This window comes from Bacillus rossius, assembly GCF_032445375.1.
Source record: "Bacillus rossius redtenbacheri isolate Brsri chromosome 9 unlocalized genomic scaffold, Brsri_v3 Brsri_v3_scf9_2, whole genome shotgun sequence".
Classification (NCBI taxonomy): domain Eukaryota; kingdom Metazoa; phylum Arthropoda; class Insecta; order Phasmatodea; family Bacillidae; genus Bacillus; species Bacillus rossius.
Window position 1 is genome coordinate 5,680,689 of NW_026962013.1, and position 20,996 is coordinate 5,701,684.

The window sequence follows — 20,996 nt, forward strand, 5'->3', positions numbered from 1 at the left end:
CAATGTTTTAAAGTATTTATGATGTAGCTAACCTAACCTAATTGACCATTGGTTATCGTGAGTTACAATGAACAAAAAAAAAAAAAAACCGAAGATGCACGATCGGACGTTTGGCTCTCTCGTCTGTGAAAAGGCTTCCCGTCTACAACAGTGATTCCCAGATGGCGACCCACCTTTTCCTTATAGGAATACCTCCACGGTCTATCGGTCCAGGGTGGAGTAAAATACCTTGTTTGGATCGTATCCCTTCCTTTTGTATATATTATTTACCATAAAATATTGCATATATATGCATATATATGTTTTTTTTTTTTTAAACCGACTGATTATTGTTAAACGATTTGTGTTCTGATTTGAAAATGGTTCACAATATAAAAGCACTTTTGTAGCAAAACGGTTATTTATTTAACAATAGATATGTTTTTGCACACGATTCGATTTGTTTCGATATTTTCTCATCTTTTCTGATGGTTCATTCGATGGTTTCTGATAGTTTTAGGATCGAGTCGCGACCCACCTGTAACCCTTCCGCGACCCACCGTTTGGAAACCGCTGATCTACAACACGACTTCATCCGTCCGTCAAGATATTTCCCCACCGACAACCAGTATTTTTTTGTCTCAAGAGACTTATTTCGACGTTGTTTACTTACTATTCATATCTTGATTTTGTATTTATTGCACTAGCATATTCATATTCAAAATTCAGAGTCTTTGTTGAATTGTTTTGACATGAGCGATACTACTGTACGCAGGGCCGGTGCAAGGTAAATTGGCGCCCTAGGCGAAAAACCTTAATGCCCCCTCCTCCCCCCCCCCCCACCCGCCGGACACCCCAAAAAAATTTTTCCTTGCCTCAAATTACATCACGTAAGCCTAAGATTTTGTCAACAATTAAATGTAAGCAGGCTGGTGTTTTTTTTTTTTTTACTTTTTTACTTATTGCAAATCATAAACAGGTCACCGTGGACTTTAACTAATTACTTATATCAATATAAACATTCCAAACTGTTACAAAAATCCATTTTCATCTAGTTTCAATAATCGTTAAACATATTATATCAGTTGTTATGTGTCGTGCTGCGCCGCCCCCAGCTACTTGGCGCCCTAGGCGGTTGCCTAGTTCGCCTATATGGACGCGCCGGCCCTGACTGTACGGAACATTTGAATGACCTGATACAAACACCACAAGTCTATGTTCTAGTAACAACTGACTGCCGCAGACGAATCCATAGATATAATCTATCTGTCCGTCAAAAGCTAGAGCTGGCCAATATTTTGATGGTCAGACGGAAGCAACGGGCTACTGTAATTCCAGGCTTTTGATCGGTATTATCTGTTGAAGGTAGAATGGTTTACTTAGAAAATATTCACTATGCCTGCGGTTGCGTTATAGTAGTTCGGCCCATGTAAGGATGAGCAGAACATCAATAAAAATTTATATTACAATATAAAACTTATTTTCCTTAGATTAAAAAATAAATAAAATTTTCGTACCAACACAAGGACATTTTTAAACTTTTAAAAATATTTACAACTCTTACCGCTTTTGGTCTGCAGTTACAATATCGGATACTTTACCGTTTGCGCGCTGCGCTTGCTATCTACGCGGTGTTTTCAAGTACTGATGGTCGTAGTTCTAGTACTGCTGCACAGATAGCAGCACTTGCCAGACATCCAAACTCTACTACACGGCTATAGTTGGCGAAATTGCTACGTATTTGGCACTTTTGTTTTGTAATGTTACTGAATTGATGCGAATACAGCCTTTGCAGATATTCTTTTGGAAGACTGAGATATTTTAATTCTCACCTACAGTTTTTTGACGGGAACTAAAATTGTATATTTAAAATACGAAAACCTTTTGCGTTACAGGTTATATTTCTGCCAAATGTTTTGTAAACAGGAAACAATGTTAATGTGGAAATAGTAGTTTCTTCTAATTTGACGTCATCTTAGATAGGTATTACCAGTTATAAATTTTTAGAGCGTGATATAATGGCTTAATTTAGATACCTATTAGCATTTCATATAGGTAGTACACAAAGTAATAAAATTTATGTTGTTAATAACAACAAATCGTACTTCTAAAATACGTTTTTTTGTATATCTAATTAAGTATATTTAATGTTGATACAAAATTTATATTTAAACATAAAATCAACAGTAATTTTACATCACAAAAACGTTCACATCATCAATTTAAAATTAATTATAAATAATATTTATACTTTTGCGTAGAAATAATACTAAGACATTCTATCTATCTTCAATATATGTCAGATATTGTCTTTAAAAAATTATATTTTTCAGAGGACACTAACGTCTCTGCCATGAAACCAATTCAAAGTGAAAGAACCATATTTAACTCTACGGCAAAAAAGTAATATGTTATTATTTGTACAAGTTGTAACCGCCCTGTTGCTTTACTCCAGCAACACCGCGGTCAAAAATCTGTCCTCACACTCTTGCCCCAAGGAGGGTCAAATTTCGCACGCGACAGTACAAAATATTGTCCCCCTTTTCATTCCGCAAGTGTGAGATGCTTTAAAACCAAACAATGTAAGAGCATTATTCAAATTCTTTAATTCTCTCATGGCTGCTACTGAGTAGCATGATTCAAACTAACGCCTAAGAACATTAAACTATAACTCTATATTTACATTTACACTTAATCCACTTGATTGGCAAAACAAAATATGAAACGAAAGGTCCTTGAGTCTCTATAGTTCCTGTGCGCGCACTTTCACGGTATTATGCATAAACTCGTTTGCTGTCTGTCTCGAGCAACCACGGCCTGAGTGGGTAATGTTTCATTTCTCGTAAAAAGCATCCAAAAAAAAAGTACGTCCACTTCAAAAACTAATAAGACACGGGCCCGCCCTTCGCCTATTCTGGCAACAAGGTGTAAGTGCGTCGACTCCTTACTTGATATGCGCTGACTGGGCCCAGCTGGTCGTCCACGCGGGTCGCGGCCGCCAGCTCTCGCCGGCCCATGTTGCTGTCGTCGTCGCTGGCTCGCAAGTCCCGCCTCACAGGCTCGCGCGCCACCGCTCTGCGCGTCACTCCGCCACGTCATCGTCGTGCACCTTCGACCGTCCTCGGGATTGCTCGGAACACCCGATACCCACTCAACACTTGGATAATTAGCTAATTCAAAATGGTCCGAAGCACGCAGGTGTAGGTTTGGCTCCCGGGAGTTCCACTGCCTTTTGTGTTAGGGCTGACTCCCTATGTCCGATGGGCATGGCCCGCCTGGCAGGCTTCACCTCCAGTGCCGGTTGTGTCTCTGAAAAACATGGGATTTTGAATTGCAAACTTGCAACAAATACCAAAATGCGAATAGGTCTTTACTTAATTCACCTGTATTTTATACGCCGACAGTTCCTCTATTTTTAACTAGTAGTATAGTAGTAGATATTAGAGATTTGTAAATTAGTAATAAGTCCTAGCTACTAAGTAATAGTCATCAAAAATATATATTTCTAAAATAATAATTTAAAAATATTAACAAAAACAAAATCAAAAATTATATTTATAGTTATTATTTTAGTTTTATCTTAAGCACTGCACGTCCATCCCTGAGTTGGGTGTTTGCATATTTCGTAACGAAATGCCTAGTTTGTAAGTCATTTATCTTTTTTCTGTCTTAGTTTCTTAGTTTTTTAGGTGCTGACTGGCGGCGGAGTGAGTGGTCAGTGCAACCACTCACCACCAGGGGCACTTGCGTCCCTGGTCACTAAATCCAGTCCTGGATAAAAAGCAAAGCGTACCACGAGTCCAAGTGCCCAACCCCCGAATGGTAGATTCTTTTCTACTCTGACCAACACTTCATCCAGACCATCCTCTGTCTCCTGTAAATTCCTACACGTAATGCATGCCATTTTGCATCCCGCATGAATGTGCCCAGGGTTTTCCCTGTGTCTATGCAGGTTTTACCTGGGCCCAACCTATCTCTAGTTATAGTCTAGATTGAAGAGTGAGGGGAGTTAGTCATGGCGCCAATCGCTGCCATGGCTGGCCAATCCCCTCCTAGCACATGATGCATGCGACCCTCTCCCTGCATGGCTAATCCCAGCATGACTAGGCGTATAGGCTTCGGCCTGAGACGCACCTAGGTCCCTCCCTAACCCGGACCCCTCCAAAATACACTTAGTTTAAGTTAGGTTAGGGAAAAAAATCAACACTTGGCGTCCATTTAGCAAACGATTTCAGTTTCATTTTAGCATCCTAACGACATTACTTTAAAAAATGGCAAAAACCAATAAAAATGAATATTTTCTAATTAAACACAAAAATAAATACTTCTTCAAAGAAAATAAACTCACATAGGCAATAGATAGCTAAACAATGAAGAAAGTTACCGGAACGGGTAACAAAGTCATACATTTTCAGAATCATTTACACGCACGTATATACCTACAAATATATATATATGTGTGTGTGTGTATAACTTTTGTAGTCATTACAATTGACCAATTTGTTTAGCAATGACAAAATTTACATCTCACTAACAAAATTATTTATATATTAAATTTTCATAAAATAGTTTAGGAATTTTACAAAGGATAATCTTTTTCATTAAAAATGTATTAAAGATGATTTAATATGGCAGCTGTAAGGAACCACCCCTTTTCAAAACATAATAACTTAATATATTCTCAAGAAGCATAAAAATCTAACACCACCTATCTTTTGAAATGGTGTGGTCTTTACAGAGACGCACCGATTATCATTATTAACGTTTCAAAGCGGCCATTGTTCGGATACTATCGTACAATATAATAAAAAGTGCTATTTACTATTCAAGATATAAATTGGTCTCTAACAATGCCATTTTTATTGCAATTCGAAAAGGCAATCATTACTATAACGATCCGCACCAACCTTTATTGTTTCAAGAAATTATTTCGTCGAGCGTATTTATGTAGCCCGTATAAGTGATAGTTCAGTGTGTTCGCTGAAGACAACGACAATGAATAAGCTCCTAGCAGGTGCGATAGCTATTAATCTAATTTTTCACGTTGTCCTTATCTGAACATTTTGCATTAAAGTTGACGCCTCTGGGTGTTATTTTTTCTTCACGGGGAAGGATTTTATGCTATCAATTCTGCTATCACTGGATGGTGCTGCTGCGCATAAACTCATATAGGCCCTACCGTTCAACCGAACGCCATGAAAATTGGTATGCATAGATATTTGAACACCGGGAAAATTTTCGCGATATCCAATGCGCTATAACTCGCCACTAGATGGCGCTGTAGCGCATCAACTTCCACAACGTTCAACTGATCGCTGTGAAAATTGTTATATTGTGATTTTTACTGTCCTTAATCCTCATTAACAACAAACATCTATTGTGACTGGGATTAGTATTTGGTGAGCGAAATTAAATTGGAATACCATTTCAAACGCTTTATAGATTCTAGATTACATACAAGCCATCCATTTGAGATATAGTGAGGTTAATAAATAAACACTGACAGGTTTATTAGTTTATTATATATTAATAACTGTAATAATAGATGTGTAAAATTGGTATTTTATTTTTAGAAATTGGAGAGAACATACAGTTGTTAAAATTTTTGCCTGTCACCATCATAATTTTCGAACTGTTCCAGTCTATATTACGTACACTTCTTAAAATAAATTGAGTTTTTTAAATACTACATACTATTGCAGAAATAATATGTGTTTTCTTTTATTTTTATTTTTTTCTGCATGAAATCACTCCCATTCATTTTGATCTTAAAATGTAGTCTAAAAAGTACAGTACTTAACTTTTGGAATTTTAATTTTTTTGTAACATCCACAAAAAATTTGTTTACGAAGCCATGGATAAAGAAACATAACTGTAATGTTTATAGTAAGTTCTTTAAAGAAGCAGTACCTATCATCAGGCAAGTGAACTCGAGTGTGTTTGGAGTAAGAACTTCCATATTTAGCGAAAAGATTTCGTGATTGCCAATTTCAAAGCACTGTAACTTTACCGGAATTTACGATTGTACCTACTAATTATAATGTCCGCATTATTTGGTTCTAGCAATATAACCGCAAGTTTTAGACTTTGTGACGTAAAATAATTGGCTTGTCACACAGTCAACATTGCCATTAACTGAAACAGTAGATATTAATGTGTGCTTAATCAATATCAGTGCATGCATCTTATAACAAATAATATTAATTAAGAAAAAACAGTGGCTTTAAGTAAGGGTGCCTTAAACATACTTTTATGAAGTTACCCTTCACACGAAAAAAAAAAAAAAAAACAATTTTATCTTAACGAACCAAACAGCCTCCACCATGTAGTTTTGTCATGAACTACCAAACATCTGCAAATGCTCAGAAATGATAGATTAACTAAATAAACAAAGAGGTTAAAGGAAGGGAGGAAAAGCTGTTTGTTTTTGCTGGAGAGTAACTGGGAACGCCCTAACGACCCATAGCTGAAGCTAACAGGCTGGGCCGATGGTTATAAGTATTCGGTGCAGTCTGACAAACTATTTAATATCATGCTCATAACACAGACAAAATTAGCTCTTCTGGTATTTAACATAAGAATTAGCTATCCGTAATTTGAAATAAATATTTGCAGAGATAGCAAAATTTTGTAGCAGTAACTCACTAAAATGTATTGTGGCCAACAAAAACAAATAATTCGTGTTTACTAAAAAAAAATTTTCAGTGTTCATTTTCCCATATTTGTATATATATATATATATAATTTGCAGTTTATTCCATGCAACATTTAATAGAAATAGCTTGAGTGAGAAATAGCTAGGCCACCAAATGACATACAGATCTTCGGGTGTTAAAATGCTATTTAGAAACTGGTCAAGTTTTATTGAATTCTCTCATTACAAATATCACCCATGAGCCATTGCACTTGTCTATACAAGTTTCATTTTATAGTTTTGTCTTTAAAATGTATTTTCTTCAGACAGAAAAAAATCTAAATTGGAAATTTTATGGACTTTATGTATTAGAATTTTTTATATAGTATTTTAAATAGTATAGAGAAGAGCAGTAAATATTTATCTTAAAAATCCCAGTCCAGAGGAATATAGAGGCGAAGAGACATGCAATGCATGAGCCAATGTCACTCTTAGTGCCTACGCACTTTAAGAGAGTGTGCTCCCAGCCAATCAGTGTTCTTATAATGGCAGCTGTTGGAAAATACTGCTATTAAAAACGTAACCATTGTCTAGAAGTATAAAAACCAACACCGCTTATAATTTTAAACTTTATGGTCTTTAGAGTGGCGAAGAGATTATTATTAATAGTTAAAGTATCTATTGTTTGATATTACAATAACATACAATAAAAAATATATTAATGACTCTTTTGTTAAATGTAAGTATATATGATGTACATGTGATAGTACAGTATTTTTCCGCAAGACACCGACTATGGTTAAATACCTAACAGGTACGATAATTGTTATTATAATTTTGCATATAAGCATCATTCTGAACTCTTCATATTAACTTTCAGTAAGAGAATGTACACCTCTTTGTTAAGTTATGTACAAACCTTTAGAATGGTTTAGTTGAAAAAAAAAACTATCCAAGAATTTGGATTTGTTTTTAGTTACAAACATGTTTTTAAATATCATTCATGTTTGTATATGCAAATTATTTAATTGTTTATTTTTATAGTTTTTATGAAATTCTCTTTGCACAATTAGGTTGTTTTCACTATTAAATTAAGCATTTATATTTTGGCACACAATTTTTAACTTGCCTCACAACTTCATCTTATGAATTCAAATAATAATGGTGTCCACTTAAAATCCATAGGTGAGTTGGCGAAAAGTCTTTGCAATCTTCATCGTTGGTGCATCTATTTACACCCATGATAATACACTAATTTGAATAGCTGTTGGAAATATGTGTGGCAGTACAAATGAAAGAGAGGTTTTGAGTTAAAATTTTAAAATAGTCCTTAAATTTGATAAATAAAATGAAAAAATAATTACATGGCAAATGAGACCAAGCATTAAGGCTACACATAAAGATTCTGATTCGGAATAGTGTCTATGTACTAATGAAAGCATCCTAGACTTATTACCCTTAACCTTAGGTGTCAAAGTGGTGCACATTACAGAACTGGGATTCGAGAAACAAAGAAACAATGTCTTGGGACTTGAGTGTATATTCCTAAGTAGTATAAGTCTAGCAACAGTACATATACAAATAGGTAAAATACCACAAAATAGATTGTGATCAATATTATCTCCACATAAATACAACACATGCCTAAATATATTCTGGTAACTATAATGGTAGTTAATATTATATTGCTAGACTCATTGAAAACCATATATGTAAAAATATTAAGTAAGTTAAAAATTATACGCTTTTATAATTTTGTATTACTATAAATATAATTATTTATTAAAATTAACATTAAAACTTATTAGTTTTTTAGCAGCTGTAATATATAAATAGATTTTACAATTTAAAATAAATTAAAAGTTGCACTTAATTCAATATTATTCATGTTATTTATTTGTATAGTGACCTGCAATTGAGAACAAGAAACATTATCAGAAACCTTGTCATGATTAAATTGTAAGCTAGAAGCCAGGAAAACAAAAGTATTTATGTTATGACTAATACCAACTTAGAACTTACTCATACATTGAAGTTTATGATATTTAAAAATTTCCAAAAAAATGTTTTATAGTAAATTAAAAAGTTTATTAATCAGAATGATTAATGCCTTGCTAAAATGAATCAGAATATTGGTCATAGCATAATTTTTTTTAACATCCAGATCTAAAAAAAAACAACATATAATACCATGAATTGCTACTATTTAAGAGTGTATTTAAATGTTGTAAAAAAATGTTAAATTAATTTTGTAATCGTGTCCGTAACTAGAATTGCGATTAGTTGGGAGCAAACGCCATCCTGGCAGGAATGGGGAACCACACATAACTTAGAACAGTCATATCTTAGAAAACTCGAAAAAAAATCCACGTAACTTAGAACTGTCATAAGTTAGAACGATCATATTAGATCATATTAGGTGTGTGTTTCTAAGTTGTGTGTTTCTATGTTGTATGTTCCTAAGTTGTGTGTTTCTAAGTTGAGTGTTTCTAAGCTACGTGTTTCTAAGTTATGTGTTTCTAAGTTGTGTGTTTCTAAGTTTTGTGTTTATAAGTTGTGTGTTACTAAGTCGTGTGTTTCTAAGTCGCGTGTTTCTAAGTTGCGACAGCACCCCGCAGGAATGGAGAAGGGGCTACATGTAGTTGTTGTAACCTCCGCAGGATGTCTCCTGCTGGCGGCAGCACTGGCGCTCGGGGACCGCGCCGGCGACATCAGCCCGCGAGACGTCAGGAACATGAACATCTTCTCGCTGACCCAGCTGAAGGTAGGTCGCCGCGGAGCGCCACGCCCTCTGCGCCCGCGTCTGTGCCTGTGTCCAGCCTTTGAATATATATACTGTATAGAAGTCGCGAGTGGATAGGATTTACTCTACGTTTTTCAGAAGCGTATGATGAGCAGCTTGGGAACTTCACCGCTAAAGTGCGCTGCCGTAACGCCCTGTATCGTCTTAGTTGTTATTTACACGTTAGAGCGCAGCACTGTCGCCCGCTGTCATTCCCCGCACCCCCCACCCATCATTCACTGCAGCTCAAGGTCGTTCAACAAGGAGGGGGAAGGAGTGTTTGAAGATTTCGACACTTGTCCGCTAGGGACCACCACAAGTCGATGCCCTAGAGATGGTGGCGATTGCGGCGGTGAATTAACCAACTACCTCAAAACCGTATTAGAAATGTTAACCTGGGCTGGCGACTTCTATACAGTATATATATTCAAAGGTCCAGCGGAGGCGTCTCCCAGGGAGGCCGTGTTGCAGGAGCTGGCGAGGAGCGAGGCGGGTAACCTGGTGGTGTCCCCGCCCAGCGTGTCGACGGGGCTCGCCATGCTGCAGCAGGGGGCCAGGGGGCGCACCCACCTCGAGCTGGAGAAGGCGCTCAACCTGTACAGCTTCCATGCCAGGAGGGTGTACGGGGGCCTGGCCAAGCACTTGCAGGTTCGTCGTCAGCGCTCCAACATCCGCGAAACTGATGGATAGGGACCGGGAAACATTCGCGGATTCAACGACATGTAGGATAGCCTCCATTATCCTCTGCACTTCTCAAGCAAACACGCGTGTTCATTGGTTACTAAATTGTGAGTCGTCTCCACTGGGTAGCTCGTGATTACGACGCTTCTTTGGTCGATGGTCTCTTATTGGCCCAGAGAGCTCCAGTTAAACCGCAAGCCAATAGCAGAACCAGAAGAATTATACACATGTTTGAATTTCAGCCTATCACGAAATGAATCCGCGAATTTTTTCCGGTCTCTACTGATAGAACCACGAGTCACTTTCCGAAATGTTAACATCTGGAACCACGAGTCACTTTCCAAAATATTAACATCTGTAACCACGAGTCACTTTCCGAAATGTTAACATCTGGAACCACGAGTCACTTTCCAAAATTTTAACATCTGGAACCACGAGTCACTTTCCGGAATGTTAACATCTGGAACCACGAGTCACTTTCCGAAATGTTAACATCTGGAATCACGAGTCCCTTTCCAAAATGTTAACATTTGGAAAAATGAGTAACTTTACAAAATTTTAAACATCTGCTTTCCTCTGTCTTTGTTAAATATCCGTGCCACACTGTCGCATTTGCACAATGCCCATGGTTCACAGTGGTGATTCTCTGTTAACACATGAAAGGCTGTTCAAACACCTGCTTCCCCAATAAGTATTAATGTATCATAAATTAAAATATCTCGAAACGCAATACAAACATTATTTCTGTGATTATGTTGTAATATTTCAAAACATTGGCTTACCAAAATCGCCATAAAGTGTGTCATATCTAAAGTTATTGGTACGTTCTATAACACACAACTAATTATGTCACTTAAGAGGAAAGTAGATGTGTTCTGCTCGGCTTGGATGCTGAACTTGTTTATGTCACTACACCAACATTAACTATCAGTTTGAATCATGCTAGGAAATAAGAAACATTTGTCATTCGAACACTATTTACTCAGAATGTACTACAAGAGTTAAAATCATTCGAAAAAAAGGTATTTGTATGGCATCTCCTGTGGAATAGTATTGACATAATTAATTCCAAGGTGGGGTCTTTTAATACTTTTTAAAAATGATCGCTTTTGTATGTTCAAATAACTGTTTGATAATATAAAATCACTTCGTTTATGATTTGAAACTATATTCTTGTATTTGACAACATTTATAACAGGAGATCTTGTATGATAATTTTTTATAAAGTTTCCTAATATCAATAAATAAGATGAAAAGGCTTACAGGTCATTGCTGTTTCTGATATATTTACCTAATAACAAATTTTAATCTTGTCAATAAAAAATTAAATAGTGAATTTGTTTATGCAACTTTTTAGGCTAATATGGGTGGTCCAGATAAAACCCTAATAGTTGCGAACAAGATCTTCCTGCAAAATGGGTTTACACTGTTGCCAGAATTCTCTACGATTATGGCAACTGACTTCTCAACTGAAGTTGGCCGAGTAGACTTCAGAAAAGAACACAGCTTGCAACCTATATGCCAATGGATGTCATACATTACTGAAAACTCAATTACAAGAGTTTTTGATCAAGGTAAGTTTATTCGATCATTCGAATGTAATATTCTTTGTATATGGTTAAGTAAATTTTGGTCATGCATGGGGCAACATTAGCGCTGGTAGAAATATTTGTATACCTAATCCATTAACCTTTAACACTCTGGCCTCCACATTTTCAGTCATTACAATAAAAACATTTGAAACCAATTAATATAAATTAAGTTTGCTTTTCGATGAAAACAAAAATAAAACACATTCTACCACCAGCCAACCAGCATACAGATGTCTACCATTACCACCAGGGCATTTATATTAACACCGATGCTCTCTGTTGTATTTTCGTCTGTTTGATTTAGCCACCATTTCAGACAGTTTTAAAATTTGATACAAATTACAAATAATCTAAAATGTATGTGTTATCTTAAACTCAAATAAACAAGTTTGGTACAGTATGCTATGGTTTTTTTTCACACAAATTGCCATATATAATGTTATAGTTATTTGTTTGTATATTTTTAATATATAATTAAAAACAAATATTTATATTTATTTAAATAGGCATGTTAAATCAGTATGTCATTAGAGGTCCTAATTTTGTTTCGAAATGTCGAGCAACATCATTCAAAATCTTTTTCACCCAGCACCAACGTAGGTAAACGATTTGAATTCCAGATGGAGAGGAAACCACTGAAACTAAATGTTAAAGAGACCGGAGTGTCTGCTGAGATGCTAAGATCCATGGCTCGAAGCCTGTGTAAGCTAGCACTTAGAATCTTCTACCTACGTGCCTCATCACAACCACAGCTCAGGAGTTTAGCAAGAGGCGGGCTGGGAGATGCCAGGTTTTTGGCTGTAATTCCTCCTTGGTAAGAGCCGATTGACTCATATTGCTCGCTCATGGATCTGGTTGGCTGATATTCTTTCATTCTCATTATGGATTGGCTTATGTTCCTTTACCCTTTGATCTTATTGGGTGATAAAGTGCTTAGTATGCAAGAAAAAGTTGCTCGGAGGGAAAGCCCAAAGGTGCGGAAGGTAAACACTCTAACTCAGCTTCACAAGCTTAATTAAATTAATTCATGACCGCAACCATGTGTATGTTGCAGTCTCGCCTCTGCAGCCGTGGTAGACTCAAGCACATTAATAGTTTCATGTATCAAATAAAAAAATGAAAAATTTACTTTAACGTTACAGGAACCAACAATTATTAGGTAGTAAATTACATCAGCATACAAGTTTGTGTTAAGTTTTTCTACTTATTTTTCTGTACTGCTGTTAATGTACAGAAAAGTAATTCTACTACAAAAATCTTGTTTGTTTAGTGTTCTGTTTTAATTCTTCTCGCGATAAAGATTTGACTTAACAAAGCATGTATATCACCTTTAGATCAAATGTGCTGCTGTTTCTTTACAGATCCACCAAAAGATACAGATGTTGTGCTGGCAAGTGTTATATTCTATAAAAGCACATGGGAGAATCGATTTAATAAAAAACACACAAAACTGAGAGAGTTCGAAGTCAGCCCTGGTAAAAGAGTGACTGTGCATACCATGTACCACCCAAGTATGCCCGTTCGTTATGGTTCAAATCCTAAGCTGAAAGCTAAGTGGGCCATGATACCATTCGAGGTAAGTTGACATTCATTATTCTGTTCTTAAAATAACTCTTTTGTTTTGTTCGAGGTTGGATTGAGACAGGTTGCTAGGCATCCCCTCTCCCCTAATCAACCACTCTTCGGTTTAATTAAGTTATAACCCAAAATACTCAGTTCACAATGAGAACTGGACAATTTTATGAGGGAACAAACTTCAATTATGAAGGTTAAGCTCCTGACATACTGGACTGTGAAGTCGATAAAAAAAAAAAAAATCACACGCGAGGTATTTTTTCTGAATCAGATCACCGCGTTAAAACTCTGAGGAAAAATCAGTTGATTTATTTATTCTATGTCTGAAAAAGCCATACGAAGTAAGAGTCCCACCAGAGCTGTGATTTCGTTAAAGAGTTCTGGTTCTTAAAATGCCTATATTTGTATATGAGTTTATGAGCATTAAGTTGTATAGGCTTTAGTCGTGATTGGTCCAGTCTTACAGGTACTAGGTTCTCGAAAAGACTACAAAAAGTGGTAATGGCTGAATTACAGCGAAATCATAATATCTATTAAAGAAAATTACAAGGGATTGTCCCCACTGGCACAAAGATTGAATACGTTCGCTAGAAGTGGTGGAAAACTATGAGCTAGCAGGCTGTGGATATTTTAGGGGAAAAAAGCTCAGTGATCATAAAAAATTAGCATGATTTTCGTTGGGGTTGGGTCTCGCCTCGCGAACAAAACAGCTGTCACGGCCAAATATAGTGTTGCCCCTCGTGTAGGGGAAACAAGGGTGTGAGTTAGAGCGACACAAGAAAACTGTGTTGTGTGAGTAGCAAATTTTATTAACATGAAGAAATAATGCAATAGAACAATAAACATGTTGATACGATACACGCAGCTTGTCTTCTAATATGATTATTCTTTCTTGGACTAGTCCTGCTTGAAAATGCTTTCTGGCTGTCAACACAAAAATTGGACATTTGACAACAATCAGTACTACACATAAAATAACAGCGTATTTTACTGTTACAAATAATATAAAATCTTATTCTTAACCTCGCTTTCCTCTAAGTACCACTAGCGAGTCACAAAGTACGTATTAATATTAATATTCATAAGAAAAATTATAATAGAATATTAAGTCTTTGTTTTACCAATATATTATTGTGTGTTAAAAGTCTTAAGTTCAAAGCCATCTTGTGGCTTACAACAAAATTTACGTGTGATAGACCCCTCGTTTTATAGGGTCCAATACGGCCGGACACTCGGACTATACAATCTCTAGAATAACTACATATGGTTCACCCTTTTTTTGACGTGAATACGTATTTAAAATGGCTTCCATAGTGAGAGACAATTAAAAAAAAAACGAATGATAACAAAATCGGCGGATACAGTTTGGTGTTGCAGCTACATATCTATCATCTCCATCCAAAAATTTAATCACACCACTGGATAGCTAAAGGAACAACGAATTCGTTACGCAACGTGAGGACTGTGACGCATCGCGTGCGGTGGAGGGTAAAGCGCCGCCATTTTGAGGTCATTTCGCTGCGTTTCGAGATTTTCATTTAGTATAACTTTTGACTTTGAGAAGCAACGACTTGCGTTTGGGTTTCAATCGTCAGCTATCGTCAAAATCTAGCAATTGCATGTATAAAAAATGTGTGTAAAATTGTTACAGTGACTATATATGGTGTTAAAATAAAAAAAATAGCGTATTTTATATTTTGTATAGAAAATACTAGCTGTTAAGTAGACGTATTCACGTACAACACACGGCCGTGTCCATGACACAGCCACACCCCATTTTTTTTTGACGTGATAACGTCTTATAAATCGATGAGCGCGCAGCTGCACGCACGAAAAAAGCATGACTCATTGTCACGTTCCGCCTGAGCCGAGCGTGCAAGAACCGGCCAACCACCGTGCGAAAAAAAAAATCTTCTTTAATATCAAAACATCGTTAAGGCGGGCTTTTTAAAAGCAGCAATTTAAAAAAAAATGATTTGATATGACGTTATCACGTATAAAATTATCGTCCGTAGTTCGACTTTACAGACAACCCTTCCCCCCCTTTTTTTTCTTTCCAGTTTAGTGTTTGCTTGTATTCTTGTGCTAGAGCGATCGTTTCTCCATGCTCGTGATTCGGCCGGACAGACGCTTTGGGCTGTCGGAACTGATCCACGAGATGTCCGACAAGGACCTATACGACATATTCCTCTGCAGCGACGAGAGCCAGGTTGAAATATCTCTTCCTCGAATCAAAACAACGTCCATGCTCTGGCTCAACGAGGCACTCGCGAAGGTAAGTTTCGAGTTCAACCACCACATTAAATCTCAACAGTTAATGTATTGCATATAATTTTATATCATAATACGATTTCCTCATTACCAGTTAAAAAATTTTAAAACAACAAATAAATTTTTAATTAATATATCTATATATATTTAACCTGCGATAGCATTAAAAAATATTTAGACAACTTCTATATAGTATTTGTTTGGAAAAAATATTCATTTTAATTTTATATTTGATGTGTGCTGGAAAAAAAAAATAGTTTTGAAGAGCAGCGGGAATAATCGGTAAATCCTACACGGCACACGCTAACTTACAAATCATGCGGTATTTGGAGCCTAGCTATAAGATATCACCATGTTCAGACTTTGTGTTAACAGTGTTATGGAATCCATAGGTCCAGTGTTGAGATTTGGTTTTGATAAACCACATCTTTGATTTAGTCGATGTAAGGGATCGTCCATTAATCACGTGAGGCTCGAAAGGGGGGAGGGGGGGGTTCGGGAAAAATCACGAAATATCACAAGGGGGGAGGGGGGTGTAGAGAGATATCACGTGCATTTTCTTTTTCGCCCCATTTATACTAAACCGAAAAGCGATGCGTGACCTTGACTCGCCGTAGCCAGGCAACAATATCCCTGCCCGCCGCAACATGAACCACCCGGCTCGGCTTGCCAGTCGCTAGTAAGACTGTGATTTTGGCACCGAATACATATAAGCCTTTCCTTTATTATTTTCATGCCAGTGAGAATAAACCTGCAACCTAAATGTGTGTCTGGACATTTTTATCACCGTGCTTAATTTTCCAGAATTAAATTAGATTATACCTATATTTAAAAATAATATTCCGAAATTTTTAAAAATATTTTGTACCAAAAAATACACGTGATTTATTGAGGGGGGGGGGGTTGTCTGAAACCTCACCACAAATCACTAGGGGGGAGGGGGGTTAAAAATTTGCTAAAAAAAATCACGTGATTAATGGACGACCCCTAAGACCCCTCTTGAGGAATAGAAAAGTTGATGGGTGTCCTTTTTCTGTTAGCTGGGAGTGTCTTCGGCTTTTAGCCAACAAAGCGACTTCACGGGCATGACCAAGGAGTCCTTGAGGACCAGCAAGTTCATCCAGAAGGCAGCTCTCGAGATCGACGAGGCTGGAGGGATAGGAGCTTCATCTACAGGTATCTACAGTTGTACACAATCAGCACTGGCAGTGTTGAGTTTTTACTGCATGGTCAGGTGAGAAAGAGCTCATTCGTTACTTCTGTGAGCAGATAATGCTTTGGCATACATTATTTATATCTTCATGTCCAGCAATAAGCAAATTTATGATTACTGAGTTTTTCCTAAGTGGTTTGAAGTCAACTATAACCTTGGAGGTGCCGTCTGTTGCCTTAAGTCTCCGTGCATAACAGTGTTCCAGAAAAACCTCCCTTCTCAACATTTAGGAACCTTCGCACCTTACTTTTTATAGCATCCAGGCTATGTTTTATATGTTTGTACCAATAGTATGTGGTCTTTGGTGAGGAAACATTCCAGCATTTCTGTGAACTATGTATAAAACGTTTTGTTTGTTATTGGTAAGGCATTGCATTCGTGTTAATGGTGTGAAGGTTGTTGGTTCCATTAAGTCTTCATTCTGGTTACATAGAGATAGGTAGAGAGATGCTTTGTATGTGTGTACAAACTTAAAAAAAATATATTTAAAAAATTACAAACACATTGCAACACATGCTGGGCATTAGCTAGTGAGAAATCTTATTGATTTTAAAATTAACCAGTCTTGCTACAAAGTTTTTTTTTTGCATTTTCCTTACCTTGTCATATATAAAACATAACAATTTGTTGTTATTATGTAGTTTAAAAAACATCATAAGGCATAACAAAGAAAAAATGTACATTAAGTCAAATATGAAAACGACCTTTTTATGTTTCTTGTTGCTAACATGGATTCCAAATATCTAGAGACCGGAAAAATTCGCAGATTCTTTTCGTGATAGGCTGAAATTCAAAACATGTGTATAATTCTACTGGTTCTGCTATTGGCTCGCGGTTCAACTGGAGCTCTCTGGTCCAATGAGAGACTATCGACCAAAGAAGTGTCGAATCACAAGCTACCCAGTGGAGACGACTCACAATTTAGTAACCAATGAACACGCGTGTTTACTTGAGAAGTGCAGAGGATAATGGAGACTATCCTAGAGTTCATTGAATCCGCGAATTTTTCCGGTCCCTACAAATATCTCTTTTTGTTAAAGTGAGTTTCATTTCAGGGGCGCAACTGAGGCGAGACGACAAAAAAGTCGCGGAGATAAGCTTTCTCGTGGACCGCCCATTCCTGGCCGCGATAGTGGAGACCAAGTTGGGCCTGCCCCTGCTGTTCGCCGTCGTGAGAGATCCGTCAGACGACGGCAGTCACGGAAACGAGGCGGGATCTGAAGGCGACGCCAGTTGTTGCTGAGGACACGTCTCTTCCACGTGTCCTGGTGGCGACAACTAAAGTTGCCGAAGGAAAAAAAATTCCATCTGCGAGTCCTGGAGGCGATATACCAGGAGTTTCTGAGGACACTGCAACTATTGGTCGTGGGAATTGCTGAGGACATGACATGTCTCCTCTGACAGTCCTGGAGGCTGCAACAGGAGTTGCGCTAATGACACGTTTCCTCTGCGATTCCTGGCAACAGAAGAGTTGCTGAGGATGCTGCACCTCCTAGTGACGGCAACACACTCGTCTTTCTGAGTCTTCTCGGATGTATTTTCATGGCACAGTAACCTGCACCTTTCTTTTGATCACTATAGCGTCTGTGATAGCTAGCCAGATCAGTACTTTCTACACTGTGAAACAACGGACTGCCCAGGCCACGCATAAATGTTTCAATTAGCACCAAACAAATAACCACATAGCTTCAGCCAAGTACGTGGGTTGAACAATGACTTGCTACTAACCAAATGCATATATAATTAACTCGAAAACAAAAACAAATTTTATAAAGAAGAATGTTTTTTGTCGTTGTAACTATACCAAGTGACTTCATTTTGGACTATATTCAAAAGAAGATATTTTGCTTTTCATCGGGACAAACGTATCGTGTATTTACTTTTTATTTATTAATGTAAGCAACGAATATAGTCTACTCTTTTGCCGATATGACATACTTTTCTTTTTAGATCATCTTCGGCGATGCTATGCTTTTTGTGTGCTTATCGCCATCCCAACAGAATTGTGAATGATCATTACATTTTGTTACGATTTTATTATCGTTTAATCATAAATGGCATAAAATCCATAGCGTAATCACAGATAGTTGGGAGTATCAGGTGATAGGAATTTCATCTGCTGCCATATAGTTTTCAGATTATTCTTTTACTTGCTAAATGTGCCACTTAATATTAAATACGTTCTGTATATTTCACAGAACTTTGCTAAGAAATGAAAGAAATATATATAAGTTTCCATTTCTTGGACAGACCAGAGCAGTATTAATCTTGATTGTATTTATAAACCTAAGGCCACGCATAATTTGGTTTTAGCAACATGTAAGAAATTACTGTACAATATTTTCTTTTAATGCTATAACTTTTATAGCAACAAATTGCAATAAAAATATTTTTGTCAATGAAAACCATCAGAATATTTTTTCAACGCACCATGGAGAAAGAATGTTCGCAGGCTTTCACGGCCATTGTCTGAAGTAGCTTGACTTCTGGGTTGTAGCCATGTACTTGGCGAATAATTCACCGACGTTCCGGTCGACATTGCAGTCGCCATCATCAGGGAGCAGTTACCTACTCACTACTAGGTAACTTCTCTCTGATGATGGCGACTGTAATGTCGACCGAAACGTCGGTGAATTATTCGCCAAGGACACGGCTACAACCCAGAATCCAAGCTACTCCATGGAGAAAGAAGTTGGACTGTTATGTTTATCACGAGAGGTAAGTGAGACTGAGTGTGTTGGAAATAAGAACTTTATATCCAGAAAAACGATTTCGTGACTACGTTTTCACTACGCACCGCTACTTTGTTCTGAGTGTGCAACTGCATGACCTCATGTGTTCAGCGATATAAGATGCTGGCTAGCAATTCACATATTTAAAATTATGTAACTTTATCATGGAATTATATCGCTGATTGAACGTTCAACAGTGGGGGAACTTAAAAACACAGACATAAAATTTTAACTTGATGTAAGCTTTTGGACATATGCCATTGTCCATAAGCGTATGTCCAAAAGCTTACATCAAGTCATGCACTCCCATTGCACAAATCTTTCAAAGATAATACACAATTTTAAATCGATCAAGAATTTATTGATAACTTTGATTTTTCAATTCGACATGTTTCGAATAGGATTCATCCCGCAGACATTTTAATATTTAAATATAAAACCACTGTGAATGCTAAAAAACAATTTTTTGTGTTTTATTTAAAATCTTTGTAATTCAAGTAGCATATTTTACATTGATTAGTTATCTGAGTTTTTTGAATACAATGAGTCATGTTTAAAACAAATAAATTTTTAACTAAGCGAAATCTCGTTTTAAAGTTATTTCATTTCAATATTTTTTCTCTGCTAAAATATATTGGCATTAAACATATTGGCTAATATAATTTTGGGCATTTTAAACAATATTTCACTCAAATTTAAGTTTCTACAGCCCAACGAACGCTAGTAGATGTGATTTTATGTAGACGATTCTTAAAGATAATATAATTTTTTAATTAATATCATCCAAGTTGTTTTTAAAACTATTTATCAAAATAGATTGAAAGTTTTACATCCTTAAATTCGTAATGGATATTTGAAATATTTTGAGATACGTCTAAAGTGCTGTGTTCAACTAAACATATATGTTGAATTTATTAGAATTATTTTTAAATAAAGTTTTTTTAGCAATTCAACTAAGAGTACTCACAGTAGTTGAAGAACAAGTGGTAAATGTACGTAATAACCTCCTGGTTTTACCGCCCTTCCAGTAGGCTCTTGTTCCATGGTTTCCTCTTCATCAAGAATATAACTTCAGGCACATGCGTCAGCTGAGACTGTTTCCTGTCCCTGACACTTAGTTTACTGGACTTATTATGTTATTGACATTTCACACTATCAAAACGGGCTTCAGATTACATTTAGTTTTGATCTAATTTATTTTCCTGGTTGGTACACGGTGTCACTAAATGTCATAACCTCTGTCATATTGTCGTTCAAGGATTGGAGTAATTCCAAAACTTTTTAATGTTTTAGCTTCGGATATTATCCACATTTTCTTGAATGTTGTAATTCAATCTAAGTTTTAAATTGCTGCAGTGTATCAGTGGAGTCGAATGTGTCCAGACAACAATTTTTTATAAATTATATCAAGCCATACGTTTTAAAATAAAATTAATAACATGAACATTTTATATGACATGATAATGTTTATAATGATTCAAAGATAATTTTCATGGATTAATGTACTCGAGGAAAAAAAAGAAAAACAAACTTATAC

The 20,996-nt window shown here is 36.6% G+C and overlaps 1 protein-coding gene across 1 annotated transcript; it reads left to right on the forward strand.

The window, feature by feature from the left end:
• The first annotated feature begins 5,249 nt into the window (after positions 1 to 5,249).
• Positions 5,250 to 19,132, forward strand: LOC134543292 (serpin B6-like). Its single transcript, XM_063388201.1, has 8 exons — positions 5,250 to 5,378; positions 9,274 to 9,377; positions 9,867 to 10,043; positions 11,434 to 11,650; positions 13,030 to 13,244; positions 15,333 to 15,518; positions 16,555 to 16,690; positions 17,783 to 19,132. The coding sequence occupies exons 2-8, from the start codon at positions 9,348 to 9,350 to the stop codon at positions 17,968 to 17,970; spliced, it is 1,149 nt and encodes a 382-aa protein (XP_063244271.1). The 5' UTR covers positions 5,250 to 5,378; positions 9,274 to 9,347; the 3' UTR covers positions 17,971 to 19,132.
• The last annotated feature ends 1,864 nt before the right edge of the window (positions 19,133 to 20,996 follow it).